Genomic DNA, 19,296 nt, shown 5'->3' with positions numbered 1-19,296 from the left:
AATGTTACCTTCCGTATTGAATTCAATACACTTTGTCAAAATGGCGTAATTTCAAGGAAACCTTCTAAATGTGACTGGAGTTCCGAGGAAATAACTCTCAGTTTTGATCATCTCCACTCAAATGTGATTGGCTGGTTGTTCAGTGTTGGTATAGACATGAGATTGTTTGATGGATTTCTCCACCAACTCATACCTAAGGATTGCTTTAGACCAGCGGTTCTCAACCTTTCTAGTGTCGCGACCCTTTGATAACAATGCCCAAGTTGTGGCGACCCCTAACAGTAAAATTATTTTCGTTGTTCCTTCACCGCTGTAATTTTGCTACCGTTAGATAGCTATTAGATAGCGGCTCCTGGCCGCCCGGGAGAGAGACACTTTCTCCCGGAAAGGTTAACTCTGCTCGATCGAGCAGAGTAAGCCTTTCCCTGCTCTGGTTTTTTTTTTCTGACATCGGAGCCGCCGGAGCAGCAGGGAAAGTGTTTCTCTCCCGGGAGTGGCCGGGAGCCGCTATCTAATAGCGGAATACTCCCAGAGCGTCCGGGAGAGTTGGGATGTCTTTAGGTGACCCCTGGCAAATCGTCATTTGACCCCCGACACGGTCGCGACCCACAGGTTGGGAACCGCTTCTAGTCAAGCAGGGATAATCTGAGTATCCTGGTTCTTTAAATGTGAACACTATCCCCGGGTTCTGGTTTGGCTGATGGGACAGTTTGGATCAGGGAAAGGGAAGGAAGCATCTAACTATACTTTTCTAATCTGTCTTTTTGATATCTCCCCCATAAACACCAGGATAGCAGTGAATCTACGGACTGTAATCCAGTGTCTGTGGTCACATTGAGGCCAGTTTTATCCTCTCACAAGAGGCAGATCAGTGCTTGGTCAGAACACAATGACGCCGCTGTCATTTCACTTGACAGACAGTCCAGTCATTTCCAATCGGCACTGACATGAAGCTCCTGCAGAGCAACCGCTGTGATCTGAACTTCAAGCTGACAATGCCACCATGTCCAGCTTCAAATGGCATTGTTCTTTTCAAAGTGTGGCAGAAAACACTAGGAGGCAGATTACTGCTTCAGTACGTTATTCTTTTTTCTTACTGGTCTAGGAGTGATTTTTTACTCCTGAGTCCCGAGTTATGGAACCAGTTTTACTGTGTCTCAAAACCGCTCATAGTTGGCCGTCTTCAGAGCTGAACTGTGCTGCTCAGCGGCGCAGAGGCTCCCGTTTTAACTTCTGGAAAGCTATTCAAACTGTCTCACTGCATCTGGTCTTTGCCTGGATCTCTGAGATCATGTTCCTGTGACTTATGTTCCATTCTTGCTACCAGTCCTGACTTTTGGCTTGACCTTGATCTTGCCTTGCGATTCTCTATCTGGTCTTGTTAATGCCAGCTTTTGCCGGCCTAGGTGTACCGGAGGGTCACAACCTGGGAGCCATCCGCAATGGGAATGCATGGATGTATATGTTTATAAATGGGTGGCATACTGGTCAGCACTTCTGCCTGCAGCACTGGGGGTCCACGGTTCAAATCCTGGTCAGGACAATATCTGCAAGGAGTTTACATGTTCTCCCTGTGCTTGTGTGGGTTTGCTCCCACACTCCAAAGACATGCTGGTGGATTAATTGGCTCCTGTCTAAATTGACCCTCTATGTATGTGAGATGGGGACCTTAGATTGTGAGCTCCTTGAGGGCAGGGACTGAGGTAAATGTGCAACGCTGCATAAATTGCTGGCGCTTTATCAATAAATGTATTTACAGTTACGTGCTTCAGCACGTACTTTTAATGGGGTGCCATAGTCCAATGTCAGTGCCTATTCTCTAGGTCAGGGGTAGACAACCACGGCACTCCAGTTGTTGTGGAACTACAAGTCCCATGAGGTATTGCAAGACTCTGACAGCCATTGACATAAATCCCACAGGCACAGGCACAGGCATGACAGCTGGAGTTCTAAGTTTGCCTACCCCTTTCTAGGTACAGGCAGTGGTGTATTCTGGTTTGGGGCTGCCCTAGGCAAGACAAAACTAGGGCCCCCCCCCCCCCCAACTAAATCTTCAGGATCTCAGGGGGGCTGTGCAGGATCTGCGGTGGGCTCTGCCATAGAGCCCACCACAGACCCTGCAAAGCCCCCGAGACCCTGCAGAGCCAAACACAGATCATGCACACACCCCCTGAGACCCTGCAGACCAGGGCAGGATGTGTGGTGGGCTCTGCCCAACATAGACCCCACAGAGCCCACCACAGATCCTGCCCAGCCCACCCAAGATTCTCAGGTGGGCTGTGCAGAACCGATGCTGGACTCCACAGGGTCCCTTTAGCAGCAGTGTGATCATCTTACCTGCTGCTTGGTCCCGGGCCTACTCCACCGCTGGACTGGTGCTGCAGGACCTGGCCTCCTCCACAGCCTGACGGCTCTTCGGTGACCCGGCTTTCTACGGCGCCCTGGCTGCCTCCTCACCGCTTCCTCTGCCTCCTCACCGACTCCGTCCTTTAACTCCTCCGCCGCCGCCTCCTCCGCCCGGCTGCCTAATTGTTTCGGGGGTAGTATTTTGCCGCCCCCCTGAAAACTGCCACCCAAGACAAACGCCGTGTTTGCCTCACAGCAGATACGCCCCTGGTATACAGGTGCATTGTAAAGCACAGTCTCAAATTTGCTCAATAAAATGAACTCACATTTCTTTGTAGTAATCAGGAATTACAATACACGCAGAAACAAACGACACAATGTAATTGTATAATCAGGGCCGGATTCCCGGCAAGGCCACCGAGGCCCGACCTCGGGGCGGCACTGAGCACAGGGGCGGCACACCCGAAGTAACCCTGTCATGTAGACAGTGAGAGGGGAGAGCTGTGTCTCTCACCTGTCACAGGAGTTCCAGCACAGTGCTGTGCTAGAACTCCTGTATTGGAGGTGACACGGTCAATGAAGAGATCCTGTCACCTCCAAATGCTATCACACAGCTCCTGTGTGATAGCAATAAAGTTAGGTGGAAAAAAATGGATTAAAAAATTTTGCAATTGCATTGCCGAACCCGGCCTTGGGGCGGCAGGGAGGGTAAATCCGGTCCTGTGTATAATGCAATATAATATAACATTGTAATTGTGTGATATAATAACATATACTAGCTTCCTTTTAAAGGTAAACATTCGTATTTCCTGCTGATTGATATCGAATTTATAACGACTTGTCCTTATGGACAGCTGCTCACATGCGTTACGTGCGGGGATGATGTGAAATAATTATTATTTCCTCCTCTCTCTTCAAATGTGTTCAAAACCGAGATAAACCGCGGAGCGAGCTTTGATCTTTAATCACGCTGACGGATGTGTGTTTAAGACATTTCCATAGCGGAGCGTAATTCTTAGAAAGAGAGAGAAAAACCTGTTTTATCAAATAAAAGGAAAGCGGAACTCCAAAAGACAGCCATATATCTGTATATTCCTGAATTGTCTTATTATGTGCGGCCACTTTTGTTATGCACACATGTCCGGCAGGCAGCACAGCCAAGGGGAGGGTGACACCGCTTTCACTGTTAGGGTTCAGGAATACAGTGGAGTCACTTCCTCACCTGTGCTTGCTGATTGGATAATGAATGAGTAGCGACACCCTGATAAGTCATTAACGTTGCTCACTCTACTGTCTCCTCCTGTCTGCAAGCTCCCTGGCAGTAAATGTGCATGTAGCAAAACCTGATGGGCTCCTTGTGCATCTCTTCTCTGTCTCAAACTGCTATGAAGCTGTGCAGGAGATGACAAGAGGCTAATGCTTATGTTAGTGCTATCTATCTATCTATCTATCTATCTATCTATCTATCTATCTATCTATCTATCTATCTATCTATCTATTTTATAAATGCTCAGGAGGAGAGACACCATGACCCTGAAGTCCTTTGAGTTCCAGGTAACTTCAAGGGCCATAATTTTTCTGGCCCTCTTCCTCTGGCAGCAACACAGTCCCCAGGAGGCCCCAGGGAAACACTTCCCACACCCCAGCCCTCACCAACAGGTGACAGCATCCAGCAATAATCCATGGCTGGTCCCGGCTAGTCTGGGCACATGGCAAATCCCTCCAGTATTGTACCCTATCCCAGCATGCACCACTGGCTGGGAGAAACCCAGTGAATTGGCTGCTGTACTGTACACACACTCACAGTGCCTCTCATTGGCTGTCCCACAATACAGCAGGGTCATACTCCACCCAGGTGGGGTACAGTCAATGCCAGACACCTGGAATTAACCAGATAAATGCCACTATAATCCAGGCAGGCTGACTACAGTCCTGGCTATCACTAAATGTCTAGTAGCCACAGTAGCCACTATCTATCTATCTATCTTATCTATCTGTCTACCTCAATTTACCTACAGAGAAAGTGAAACAGTAATTATTGTATCAAGGCTCACATGACAGTCTTCTCATCAGCTGATGCCCTTGATGGAGACATCCAGTGTCTCTGTCATCTGTATCTGTCGTAAACAAACCTCTGATGAGACAATGACAGTAATTAACATGGGCTGCAATAGTACAAAAAGACTCTTATTTTTCAGCTAGAGTAAGCTGAATGATTGCCGGGCTGTACACATGGTGCGGAGAGAACTGTATTATTAATCCCCTCCTTGTCCTATTAAAGGGTACTGACATTAATCCCGATCACTAACATTACAGCACTCTCATGTCTTTCATCATAAAAATCAGCCACTCCTTGAATGTTTTTTCTTTTTGTAATCTGGTCACTTTTATTAGGGTGAACTCACTTTAATTGTTTCATTGCTTCTATCTATCTATCTATCTATCTAACTATCTTTATCTATCATTTAGGAATGCAGCGATATCGGTATTTTAGTATCCAGTACGAGCACCAATATTTTTTTTGGGTACTCGCTGATACCAAATACTGATACCAGAAGTCCCATTAAGGAAGCCATGTGGTTCGTAATGACTCACCGCCCAGTTTGCTGACTTGCCAGCTTCCCGAGCAATCAGGAAGCCGGGCAGCAAGTCATTACACGCTGCCCAGCTTCCTGATCGGCCAGGAAGCCAGATCCATGCTCCCTCATCACCAGGGAGCATGGAGCTGGCTTCCAGGCCAATCAGGATGCCGGGCAGCGTGTAATGACTCGACGCCCGACTTCCTGATAACAGAAGTTTCGGTATCAGGATAGGCATTGGGAGCATTTGGGCGAGTAAGAGTACTTGCCTAAATACTCGGTATGGGCACCAATACCGATACTAGTATTAGTATCGGTGCATCCCTACTATCACCCTACTATCATTATCTCTATCTATCTATCTATCTATCTATCTATCTATCTATCTATCTATTTATCTATCTTCTCTTTTGTTTCCTGATGACATCACAGCAAATGACCCTTGAGAGTTGACTGGAATCAATTAAACTATCCATCCATCCAGCTCAGACTATCTATCTATCTATCTATCTATCTATCTATCTATCTATCTATCTATCTATCTGCCCATCTATCTTTTGTATTCATTTTGATAAGTTCTCTCTCTCTGGCATGAAATTGGCGCAGGCAGGCGAGCAGGCAGTAATGAAATGGCTCATCTTTTGATGCGCTCCGTCTCTTCAGTCAGCATGGGGTTGATGATGATAACTAATTAGGCTTTTAATGCTTTTGCACAAGACAAGATCCTGATTCCCAGCCAACAAGCCTTGTATTCTAAGGGTGCTTGACAACCTTACCTTCAGCTTACCTTTGTAGCTGGAACACAAAAAGAGAGACTACTTCATTTCCCCTTCATCCTTGAAACATTTTCTTAAAGTTGAAGAGGAGTTAGTTATCTTCAGCGTGTTTATTTAATGTTCGCTCCGGGCAGAATGACCACAGGGAGGGGTGTGGATTTCATCTCGCCTGGCTTTGACTCTACCTGTTTGTAGTGAAGAAAAGTAGCCCGTTGTGGTTGCTCCGGCTCTTCATAGTCTGGAATAGGTTATGAAAGTTTGGCTCTGCGGTCTTGGGGTCCCGGGGTTTAGTCTTCAGTTACCACTGGGACTCAGTCTGTTATAGTGTATCTGAACCCTAAGAATTAATTTCTCTTTTTTTGCTATCTATACTGCCACCTTTGTTGCTGCTGGAGTGCTGTTGTCTCTCCAGTGGAGACACAGACATAAATATAAACACATTACAGTTAATGGTTGGAACAGAGGTCAACATCCCCCCACCACCTGTCAAGGCCGACCATGCAGTATCTTTTTCGGTGGCACCCACTACCATTGACTGTCACCCTGAGGACACATCTTACTGTTATTTGGCAAAGCACTGGGCCTCCTGAAGGTCATCCAATCAACCCAGGAAGCAACTGGATAGCTGTTAGAGCTAGTGTGGGAGCAACACCCACATGGAAGAAAAATATATTTTCAAATATGTGACTTGGGAAAATATATTTTCATTTACATTTTTTGAATATATCTTAAAATATATTTGAGTCAGACAATATATTGTAAATATATGTCACATATATACATTTATTTGCTAAATATATTTGAAATATATTTCTCTTCCACGTGGGCAGAGCCTTGGAATATAAGTAAGAGGAATGTTTTTGGCCTTGGAGGAACACAGTGATGATAGAGAGGACACAGGAAGGTGTTGGTGTTTTTTTGCATTTACCCAGCCTGAGCTAAAATAATATTTACAGAGTTTGATTTTAGTTGTGAAACTGCTTACAGCGGGGCTGATCTGAGATCTGAAGGTTCTGAAGGATCTGAGGTATGAAGGTTTATGAATTGGGGCTGATCCATCGTCTGAAGGTGCATGTACTGGAGCTGAATTGCGGTCTGAAGGTACATACATTGGGGATAATCTGAGGTGTAAAGGTGCATGATTTGGGGCTGATCTCAGATCTGAAGGTTCAAGCATTGGAGCTGATCTGAAGTCTAAAGGTACATGGATTAAACCCATGTACCTTTACCCATATCTTTCTCCTTCTAACCTATAGGTTGAACTCAATGGACTTGTGTCTTATTTCAACCTGACCAACTATGTAACTATGTAAAGAAACAAAACTGTAAACAAGTACCAGCCTTAAAGTGGAACTTTACCCATATCTCTAAAATAACAACAAACACACATTTAAAAATGTTTAGTGATGACAATCTACAAACAGATACTTATAGATAATTGCTGGCTTTCTATTATTTGCATACCCTATTGCTATTTTCTTCCCCAGTCTTCTGACAGTGGCCATGTTTACTAAGTGCAGATTACTAGCTCTTCATTTACTTCCTTGATTTATGGCACATGTGACTAGGACATGTGACCATGCACATCATCTCAGGGGAGGCAAATGCCTTTCCCTGAGATCTCGTGATGAGATTTACCAGCAATGCTCTGCTGAAGACAAGGCAATCCCAGGGTGCATTGCTTTGGCAAACTGAAGTCATTTTGCCATTTCAAAGCAGGAAGTGAATGCTCTGCAAGTGTAAGTATTTCACAATCACAGCATTTTACACCTTACGTGTCTATGTTATTATTAATCATCATACATAGAGGGATGCATTGGTAGAATTCGATTTTTGAGTGTAAAGGTCCACTTTAAGTAACCTCCTATTTCTGTGTCGTAATTCCCATCTTGGATAGTTATCACCAGAACATCAGTCGCCATTACATGATTTGCTCTCACCTCCTGCTCTCATGGCATTGCTAAAATGTTGAATTGTCCTTCACTTTCTGTCTCAGTGACATTGGTCACCAGGGTCTATCCCTTGTCCACTCTATCATATACTTTGGATCACCACCCTTGCCTTTAAATGAGCACCTTGTATTGGAATGTCTTGGGAAAAATTGACTTTTTTATGTAGAAGAATGAGTTATTGGTGGAAAAGGGAGCACAAGATGGCCAGGTAGTTTGAACTTCCATCTGTGGCCTTCAACTGAACTTCTGGTCTACATATCACAGTCTACTTTGAGATACTAGGTGACCTTGATAAATACTCGAAGATCAATAACAATTTTATGACATCAAAAGATTGATACATTTTGTTTTCCTTCTCCGGCGTTGTGATACCAAAGGTTGAAAGTCAAAGCTTGCCTTGGCCTGTACTGCTTTCTATAAACAGAATTCACGTATGCGGCTGGTAAATAACTGATGAACTCACTTAGCTGTCATTATAGATTTTCTTAGAGCTTCTTTATACCACAATTTGTTTTTGATTCTATATTCAAGGTTGTCTGGGGGTAAGTTTGCCAACTTTTTTTTTTATAACTGTAAGTGTGAAGCCAGCCAGCGGTTCACTCAACTTTACTGCGAGGCAGACATGTGGTGGACATAACTCAAGCTGGTGGTTACAATATACTGTACATTACCAGACTTTTCTATTAATGATTTACTTTTCTTGTTTTAACAGTTGGTTGTGTTGAAATAACTACAAAGAAGTTAAAGTAGACCTAGCACCAGATACATTTTTTATGTTCAGGGTATGCAGGCTAGGTAACATATAGTATAAGGGTAAAACTGTCAGGTATTTATTACCTCTCACAGGTATCATAGTATTCCCCCTCACAATGCCTTCATCTGCTTTCCTCTCCAGAAAGATGGAGCTTCATCCAGTGTCACCATCTACTTCCTGGACTGAGATGCTGTGACAAGGGAGCATGGAGCTAGCTTCCAGGCCAATCAGGAAGCCGGCAGATAGTCATTGCCCACCCCCGGGCTTCCTGATTACCCAGGAAGCCATCTCCATGCTCCCTGGTGATGATGGCGCATAGAACCGGCTTCTTGGCCATTCAGGAAGCTGGGGGGGCGAGTAATGACTCGCCGCCCGGCTTCCTGATACCGAAAGATAGGCATTCAGGGCCGGATTTCCCACAAGGCGAACCAAGGCCCGGCCTTGGGGTTGCAGGGAGCAGAGGGGCAGCAGGGGTGTGGATTTCCTATCTTCTGATGCAAGGTAGTTTTTTTTCTACATTTAGCCCTGCTTTGGGCAATCAGAGCTAAATGTACTGCGGGGAAGCTGCCACTTGTTTTGTACAAGTGGTCTCGACGATTTCGCCAAGATCACTTGTGTGCAACCTGCAGGTCTGCCATTCTCCATGGGGGAGGTTAGCGGGTAGGAGGGAACATTGAGAAACCTGGCCTTGGGGCAGCAGAGAGAGTAAATCCAGCCCTGTAGGCATCGGGAACATTGGGCGAGTACTCATACTTGCTCCTGTTCCTGGTGACAAGGGAGCATGGAGACGACTTCCTTGCTAATCAAGAAGCCGAAAGGCGAGTCTTTACACTCCGCCCGGCTTCCCGGTTAATCAGGAAGCCAGGTGGCAAGTCATTACACACCGCCTGGCTTTCTTAATGGGACTTCCATTATTGTTATTGGTATCGGCGAATAACAATAAAGTTGCATAGACTGTCATATGCTGTTACATTAAACAAGTGCTTCTGATGGATAAAGCTCATTTAAATGTGTACAGAAGAACTGGACCAGATAATGAAATTCTTATTTTTCGTCTCGGATTATGGGCAAGCCTCAAGGAGTGGGACGAGTCAGAGAAAATCCATACATACTTGCTTACACAATAGCCAAGAGTACAAATATGTATTGATTAACTTTCTAGGAGGTTTAGATCCTAATGGTCCATAAAGAAAATAAAAATTGCTGTTTTACGCCAAGACCTGGCCAAACAAGAAAGTCAGTTTTTGCTGATTTTGCTTAGAGGTTCAGTCCACCCAAAACTGTTATTTTAGTGTATGGCTGAAGCTGTAGAATAAAATCAGCAGTCTCTTCTGTCTTTCGGCGATTCTGTTGGCGAACTCTTTGAACTATGTTCCTGAGTCTGTACATGTGCTGTGCCCATTATGAGGGGTTCCCTTATAACAGTTGCCTCAGGCAGCATCTCATTGGGTCTTGCCCCTTTCCAGCCAGAGTGTCCCAGGATGCTAAGAGCTCTTAGCAACCTGTGACACCCTGTCTGGCATCCCACCCAGCTCACTGACGTCACTGGTTGCCAAGAGCGGAGCAGGACGCTCTGGCTGAAATCTAGATGCAAATTAAGTTGAGTTTCTGACTTTAGTACAGCGGCAGGGTTTGCTGGATAGTAATCAGGGGTGACCCTACAGTGTCCTGGTTTATAGTACAGAAATAATCTAATATTATAGAGCCATTTATTAAAAACTGCATACAGCTGCTTAAGGTTAGTTGGCCATCATCAGTGCATTGTATGGAAACCATAGATCCTATAGGGTAGGGCCAGGGGCATCCCGAGCCAGGGTGTCGCCCGGAGCATGTACCGGGTGACACCCAGCAGTGAAGCCATTGTGCATGCACGTGACGACGTCACACGCTGTTAACTGCCGGCATCCATCTTGGTGATGGAAGTCGGCAGGGAGAGTAGGGGACATTAACCCGGCGTGATAATGTATGCTGCCAGGTCCCCTTCTCTTTCGAGCAACAGTCGGGCTCTCGGTTCATGACCTAGTGCCCGGCTTTTCGGTGGGGGGGGGGTTATGATACCAAAATGAGTGTCAGTCATTTTGGTTGCACCCCCCTAATGGTGTCACTCGGGTGCGGGCCACACCCCTTAGTGATGCCACTGGGTAGGGCTTATGGTTTTCATACATTGCACTGACGGTGGCCAATTAGCCTGAAGCAGCCATATGCAGTTTGGAATAAATGACTCTATAATATTAGGGTATATCTGCACTATACACCAGCAGTTCTGGGTGTGCAGTAGGGCACAGGGGCATAAAATAATGCTTTGCATGGTTCTGCCTACTATTCTTAAATGAGGAATGAACCCTTTACTTTTTGGATCTGTGATGGAAGTGAGACATGCAAATACCTTCTGTGTTAAAACTGAACTCTTAGCACCAAAATTTCATTTAAATACATTCTTCAATAGCCACATAGGATATTCATCTACTTTATGTGCACCAAATGCCTTTGCAAACCAATATACACTGGCTGGACAAAAAAAAAGTCACACACTCTAATATTTTTTTATGGGCTACCTTTAGCTTTGATTACGGCACGCATTTGCTGTGGCATCCTTTCGAAAAGCTTATGCAATATCACTACATTTATTTCCGTCCAGAGTTGCATTCATTTTTCACAAAGATCTTGTAGTGATGATGGGAGAGTCGAAGCACTGCGTGAAGTCTTCTCCAGCACATCCCAAAGATTATCGATGGGGTTAAGTTCTGGACTCTGTGGTGGCCACTCAATGTGTGAAGATGATGTCTCATGCTCCCTGAGCCACTCTTTTACAATCTGAGCCCGATGAATCCTTGCAAAGTCATTTTGGAATATGCCTGTGCCATCAGGGAAGAAAAAATCAACTGATGGCAAAACCTGGTCATTCAGTATATTCAGGAAGGCAGCTGACCTCATTCTTTGGGGACATCATGTTACTGAACCAACTGAAGCAACTGACCAACCTGACCAACTGAAGCAACGCTAAATCATAACACTGCCCGAAATCTAGATAGTCAATTTTTTTGGGCCAGCTAGTATTACCAGTGACATCATCATTGCGCTGCACATAGCCTGTGCAGAAAGCAGAGCCATGAGAGAGGCCCTGAAGGTCCCATCAGGACAGAAAACTACAGAAGGGGACCGAGACATGACCAGTCACCCTGCACAATGGCAGAGAGCAGCATTGATAGGTCTTTCTTACAGGAGGAGGTGGAGACGAGACCAGCCACCCTGCACTAGGAGAGAGCAGCAGTGAGCGGTCTTTATTACAGGAGGAGGTGGAGACAAGACCAGCCACCCTGCACTAGGAGAGAGCAGCAGTGAGCAGTCCTTATTACAGGAGGAGGTGGAGACAAGACCAGCCACCCTGCACTAGGAGAGAGCAGCAGTGAGCGGTCTTTATTACAGGAAACTCCAAGTCTCACGCTGGATGACTGCACAGATCTGGAAGAAAAACACACAGCTCACCAAGATTCAAGAAGAATACACATGACCCTTGTATGAGGACAATATTTGCTTATCCTGGAGTTAAGCCTAAAGAAGGTGCCACTAGAAAGAAACAATTGAACCGGAGTTCTGCTTTAAGCTGGTAACAGCACAAATGTTTTGTTTTCTTGTAGCACAGATAATACTTCTATTTGACAGTATAGAAAGAAAAAGGAAGCCAGCTTTTATGTTGTGTGGTACACAGCTGGTAACTCAATGACCTGCCTTCTCTATAGTATTCATATATTTATGCGGCTCATACGGCATCTTATCGCGGTGTAAAGTACAAATCAGGTTGGTAACATTTTGTTCAAGCACTTCAATTAGAGCGCAGTTAGTAACCACGGAGAGCTTGTTAGAAACAGTTTTCCACTGGTGCTTAAGCTGGACTCTTCAATTATCAAAACAGATGCTTGCCAAAAGCCACAAGACCAATTTAAAAGTAGAATTAGTTCATCAGTAACAACTGTTCTGAGACATCTACATGGATCAGCCTTCTGAGCTGCATGGAGAGTCGACGGTGGAACTGAACACGCTCATGTCTTTATTCAGATCCATCATGCGGCAGCGGAGTGTGTCTCGAAATATTGCATTTATTAAATTCATTACTGCTCTCGGCTAAGTCCGAGGCTGCCTTTTTTTTTTTATTATCTGCTTTGTCCCAATTTGCAGTAACAAAGTGAAAGGCTTAGAACACTGATAATGTTTAGAACTTCTTTTTTTGCCCTATTAAATTGGGTCTGCTTGCAATTAAAGGGAACCGGTCATGAAAGATACATTTAGTCAGCTGGGTGGATCTCGACAGAATTGTCAGGCTGCGGCACCCTCAGTATACTGCAGAACCCTCAGTATATAGCGAGCTATAGCCCACTATAGACTGAGCTTTGGGTCATGGGAGGAGATTAGTATATGTCCTCCTGTGACCCTAAAGAGAACTATGAGATCAAAAGGTTACCCCATAGTTCTCTTTTAACTATACACCAAAATGTATCTTATTTGTGTATCACTGCCCCCACTGGGCACTATTGTTTGCCCTCACCACCGCCACCCTCTCAACACTTGTCCCACCATCCCCCACTGTGCAATATTGTGCCCCCACCTCCCACTGTGCAATATGGTTTGCTTTACTAAGCCATATTGTTCCTCCTCCCACCAGCTGGGCACTATTGTCCCCAACACAAGCTTTTTGGCACAGTTTTTTCCACCCACCTAATGCTGAGCACCAATGCTCCCATCTACCACTGACACTGGTATTTTCGGAAAATTCATCTGAATTTTGATTCGGAACTAAACAAATCGCACATGTCTATTACGCAAAGAGAAGCGTCCCACTCATCTCCAAGGCAGGGCTGACTGTTGAAATCCCCCCTTGCATTCTCTGTGACCTGTTTCAAGTGGCATATAAGACCATATCTCTGATGTCAGCCTTGGTTGAGGGAGGGACAGGACATGTGGGCAACGTAGTGAAGTTAAAATTGCTCTACTGGGCAGCAGTTTTGTTATTGCACCACTGTGGATTATCAAATAATGATAGATTATCCACACCCATCCTGCTGGGCTCCCCTGTCCATGGACCCCATACAGTAGCAGTCATCTGGGCTGCCATGTCTCTGGTTACACCCTGTTTTTCTATGTTGGCGATGAAATGAATCCCTTTTATAACCAAGCAGATGTCTTCTTCTCGCTTGCATAGTCCTAAGGATGATGCATTCGTATAATGTTCTTTATAATAAACTGATCTTTATTGATCTTTAAATTGATCTATCTTTAACTCCATATGACTCCTTCCTCGCGTAGAACCTTCACAGTCAACACCAGCTTGTAACAGAAGGACAATCTGTTTTGTCCAGCATTCTTAAAATAGACAGGAAGCTGGTTAAATATACTAAGTTACAACAAGCATTTGCAAATTACTACGGTTCACTGCCCGCGTGAGTCATCCCTTTAAAAGGAAATGTACAAATATACCTAATTTCTGGGTAAGGTTAATATTAACTTTGCTGTTACATAGTAGTGATTAAAGATAAAGCGTCGTGTAGGTTCACTGATTGTAAATCTGATATGTTACTGCAGTTTTTAACGTAATCATTTTTTATGACTCTCATATTTTTATAAGTTTGCTTTGCTGTATTATTGTTACTGTGTTGGAAAAAAAGAAACAGTTGGCAAATGACCCACTAGTGGGAGCAAATGCTTAATGTGCAATCATTCTGCTTCCCTTCTTAACAACTGTTGACAAAAGATCTCAGTGCATTGTTTTCGATGTGTTAGCCAACCATTGGGCAGCACTGCAAAGCACGAAGCAAAGCCTGTGTATCCCCCATATGCATATAGAACTACAATTTATAAATAGTTACAGGTTTAACAAAAACATTAAAGAGTTAGGCCTGAAGCAAAAAAAAAAAAAATAGAGGGAGGGCGTACATGACTAAGTGAATTGGGGAAACAATGATTAAAGAGTTAATTAAGGGATGGGTCAACAAGGAGCAAGGTCACTTACCTTATTGGTCAGGTACAAAGTCCAGGCGGAGCTTTTGCGGTGGTCTGAGGAGGAGGGTCTCGCTGGAGTTAGTCGGAGATCGTCGGATGAAGAGAGAACTTACCACCCACCCGCCCGAACGCTTTGTTTGTGGTCAGTTACTGCCATAGCAGTGTTGGCGTTTTTTGGGGTCTTTTGAAGGCGGAGAATATAGGTGATGGTGGTTAATGTTTGGAGACCTGTCTTGGTATGGGTCCTCAAGTCATGGTGCTATATGGTAGTCGAAAAGGCAATTGAGATATGGAGGTGTCTGCGGTCGATGTCTGCGCTGTGGTGCGGCTGGGGGCCTAACTGATTCAAGGGGTTCCGCAGAGACACCATATCTGGTAATAATTTGGGCCTTCAAAAGACCTTAAAAATCTCATGGTGAATTGTTCCAATTTCTGTGAAGTTTAATATTGTTAATTTCTATAATAATAAAAGGCTGCTATGGCCATTCAACTCCATAAAAAGTGTGGTCTATTTTATCGTGTTGAAGAGGGAGATTGGTGGTTCTAGTAGTCTTTGTAATTAGGGAATTGGGACATCGGTTCTACATTAGTCATGACCTTGTCAAAAAAATTAAATTGTCCAAACACTTTTCCTGCAGAGGAGTTAATACATCTCCCCTGTTGCACCCCTCAACCGCCACTCTGTTTAAGAGAAATCTTCCTCTAAAGCCTGTGTTGATCTTCTGTGTCTCTCCGCTGTGCTCACTGGCTTCTCTTGCCAACCTCCATGTCACTACTGTGTCCTCCAGTCATCACATCAGTGCCGTTCTTTCCATCATTGAGGCAAATAGGACCCTGCAAATCAATGGGCCAACCCATAAATATCTGGATCAGGTAAGTAAATAGAAAAAATATAAAATATACCCTGTGGGATTCCATATGGGGAGGGAAGGGGGTGCCCAATATCTGCTCTCTCAAATAAGCAGGCTGGGGTTGTGTTTAAAGCAGACACATAAAACATTGACCATTGCAGTGGGGCTACTCCTTCACTTCAAGGGCTCAGTGCTGGTTTTGGCTAGGGAGCTGAAAATAAGTTATGCTCACCTGAACCGTGATCCCGGTTGGCCCCCACGCCGCTCCCTCCAGCATGTCTCCTCCACTCCAGCAATGGTATGGCACTTGGTATCCTCACATTCTATACACTGTATAGAACGTGATGGCTCACAGGCCTTATACTGCTGGAGTGGAGGGGGAGCAAGGCTGGAGTGAGGATCTCGTTTCGGGTGAGTGTAAGTTTGTTACTTTAGCTCCCTAGACAAAATGAGCACCTAACCTTAACCCTTGCAGTGCGATAGTAGCTCCACAATATCCTATCCTGCAAGGGATAAGATATTATTTTCCTGGAGTTCTGCTTTAAATCATGCATACAATCATGCATACCATCTGACTCAAAGTTCATACCAGGTATTCTGCAAAGGCTGCATCAAAGGAAGGAGCTGCAAGGAAGCACAGTGAAGGTGAGTATGAGTTGGTTGGGGCTGTCTGTTCCCAGGGCCGGATTTACCATTAGGCAGAGTAGGCACATGCAGGTACCTATTCTGCCTAATTCCTGGTCTTGTGTCAAGATACAACACCAGCAGTAGCAAGGAGGGTGCATTCTGCCAAAATGCACCCTCTTGCTCCGAGACCAGTAGCGCCTACAGGGACCACCAGCATCTGCAAATGCAGGTAAAGGACCCCGTGCTGCGTAAGGCTGTCTGATGAGGACAGGCATTCAGGCATTTAGGGCAGTCCTTCGTGACACCGGGGCCCTTCATATGTGAAAGTGGACGGATCCTGCCAACAAGTAAGCAAAACAGTAAGTCACCAGCACTCCAAAGGTTCTCCAAGCAAAGCAAAGGAGTGCACAACGCAGCAAGAAAGGGGGTGCCGGCTCAGGCTAAACAGGTTTCCATTCATGCCTACAGGCACCCGAAATGGGAATCGGCTCTTTCTGTTGCATTTGCTGCAGAATGTAAGCTTCATGTTGGATGGAATGCTTGATTAAATCACACCCCCAGACAGTGGATTGAACCATGTGTTAGAAGCGGAATGCTGATGTGGTCATCCTCCTACTCACTCTTCTCCTGGCTGCATATATAACCTGATTAGCTCCACATGCTGCCCCTCCTTTTTACTGTCTGAGCTCTGCTGTATCAACACAAATTACACTCGTTACATTTTAAAATACATCAAGTTTTGAAAAAACGATGTAGCTGAATTAATTGATGTTTGCTTTTTTTGTATTTGTCTAGAATCCCACTTTATAAAAACTGCGCAGACATAAAATAAAATCTCCAGACATAAAACACGACGCAGCATTCATTTTTGCTAGAAATAATTTGGTGCTAGAAAACGTTTCATAAACTTTGTGTCCGTCTAGAACTCGGATGGAATGTTCTTTTCGTAAAAAGCTCACTCTCTCTGTGAACCTTGACTGTGTTTACTTTATCGTACTGCGGCAACCTCATAGTAAGCAAGCCTAATAAAGAGACCCATTCATACTCCTACATGAACTGCGTCCAATTTTCCCAACACACTGGCTTTTTTCATGCACAAATAGTTTTTAAATTGTCCTTCAGCACTGCAGCGTGCGCTCAGCTTCATACAAATGGGCACACTGGAGGTCAGTGTGCTATTAATCTTTTGCTGCTTCTTAAAGCTGAGCTCCAGGCAAAAAGCTAAATACACACAAATACATTCAATATATGGGAACTGTTTATGTCCGTCAAGTCCTAATATATACACAGCACTGCCACTCTGCACAGTCTAGTCTGGCAGGGCAGGAGACCTGATTTTATTCTGCTGAAGTTTGGTAACACATACAGGTCTTGTCCCACTCCCTGCCTGTGATTGGACAGTGAAAGGAGAAGCAGTGGACTGATGAGCTCATCTGGCTGTCACTATGTTCTTTCCTCCTATCAATATGTCCATTGTTAGCAATTGAGCACTGTAATCAAGGCCTTCTATATAACGAGGCATCTCATTGGTTCACATGGGGAGGGGGGTGGTATGTGTGCCTGCTGCTCCCTTTCTGGCCAGGGAGAGTCCCAGAGCTCTTAGCAACCTGGGATGCTCTTGCCGGCATTTCGCCCAGCTCACTGATGTCACTATTTGCCAGGAGCTGAGCAGGACGCTCTGGCTGGCGTCCCGCCCAGCTCCTGCATGGCAACCAATGATGTCAGTGAGCTGGGCAGGACCCCGGAGAGAGCCAGACCCAGAGGTAGATGCAGACCCCCCCCCCAGTTAACATTTGTCACCAGCTGTCCCCAACCCCCGAGCCTCAAACCCGCCCCCCCGTCCCAGGTGGTAAAATACTGTAGCAACACCCCTGACTGTAACACAACTGATTGGTTTATTGTGCTGCTTCTTCCTCTTCTGCAAAAGGTTGATGCCAAGTCAAATTCAAATAATAAAGGATGTATTAATGAACACAGAGCTGCATGATTTTGTCTGTTTTATATCTGATGGAATTTCAGCTTTACACTTTATATATTAGCTTAGGAAAACAAGTTTTATTGAGTAATTGAGAATTTAATGCATTCAACTTTTTGGTTTTTGTTTCTTCAGAATGAAGAATAAATTTTGGTACTTCGAGTTTGGTACGTCTGAAACCTTCTCTGCAACATGCAAGAAACTGCATGAAGCAATTGAGATAGAGGTAAGTTATTGGAGACTTTAAATCATTCACTGCAACATACGGTCAGTGCATTTTTGGGGTGAAACATGTTCAGTTATGAAAATATTAAAGCTTTCAGGAATATAGATGTTTTCAAAGGAAATTAGTCTGTTAAAGGGTCTGAGGCCAGAGGCCAGCCAAAGCTATATTTTAGTTATGTGCAGATGCTGGTGACTCATTCCACTATTAGTTTATACACTATATTGACAGAAGTATGTGGTCACCCCTCCAAATTATTAAGTGCACCATCCCCTTGCCCCCTTGAGGTCAGGTGGGCTGACATCTCGCCTCAGTCGTTGACTTTAAGTGGTGTTATGTAGAGATGGTCACAGTCACTTTTAAACAGTTGAGCTAAGTTCAGAGGAGTATCTACAAAGAAATTGCGCCCCTTGCGCCTGCCCAGCTCCTGGCAACTGGTTATGTCACTGGTTGCCAGGAGCTGGGTGGGATACTGTCCAGTGCATCCCGGGTTGCTAAGAGCTTGGCGGGGAGATATGTAAGGGACATACACATCTTCCCACTTGGCTCTTAGCAACCTGGGATGTTCTGGCCAGTGTCCGCCTCACATACACAAAAGAAAAGAAATAGACACCAGCACTCCAATAATAAATCGATTACGTCTATTTATTGACGTACATCAAAAGCAAAATAACACACTTAGCGCTTCACATACACATCTCCCTGGCTGCTCTGGTTGCAAAGAGCTAGGTGGGAAGATGTGTATGGCACATCTCCCCACCCAGTTTTTAGCAACCTGGTGCAATCTGGCCTGTGTCCCGCCCAGCTTCTGGCAACCAATGAGATCACTGGTTGCCAGAAACTGGGCAGGACACCAGTTAGAGCGTCTCTGTTTTGCTAGGAGCCGGGGGGTGTGTATGGGAGAGAGATGGGGACAAAAAAAAAAAGTCAACTGTCTCCATGGGTCGGAGAACTTTCGCTTACCCAAGGAGTAGCACCTCCCCCTTCAAGTGGCACCCAGGGCATGTGTCATATGTACCATACCCTGGATACGCCACTGGTTGAGTTTATTTGCCAGTATAAACTCAAGGGGAGAGGGCATGGCACAGGACACCTCTAAGGACATGGCAGACACCAATGAAAACATACTCACAACCTTCACGGGTAAAGGACCAGACTGGCATCCTGTGAATAGAGACACTTAGCTGTACTAGTCCATACAATTTTATCTTTTTGAGTA

General features: G+C 45.0%; 1 protein-coding gene across 1 annotated transcript in view; it reads left to right on the top strand.

The window, feature by feature from the left end:
- DGKB (diacylglycerol kinase beta) overlaps positions 1-19,296 on the top strand; it is a 374,677-nt gene that overhangs the window by 256,267 nt on the left and 99,114 nt on the right. The window contains exon 24 of the mRNA XM_018557729.1: positions 17,990-18,080. Coding sequence (XP_018413231.1) covers positions 17,990-18,080 — 91 coding nt within the window. The remainder of the gene's footprint in view (positions 1-17,989; positions 18,081-19,296) is intronic.

The sequence above is a fragment of the Nanorana parkeri genome, unplaced genomic scaffold (genome assembly GCF_000935625.1).
Source record: "Nanorana parkeri isolate BGI_ZX_2015 unplaced genomic scaffold, ASM93562v1 scaffold300, whole genome shotgun sequence".
Classification (NCBI taxonomy): Eukaryota; Metazoa; Chordata; class Amphibia; order Anura; family Dicroglossidae; genus Nanorana; species Nanorana parkeri.
Note: the sequence above shows the minus strand (reverse complement) of the source record. Positions and strands in the feature narration are given on the sequence as shown.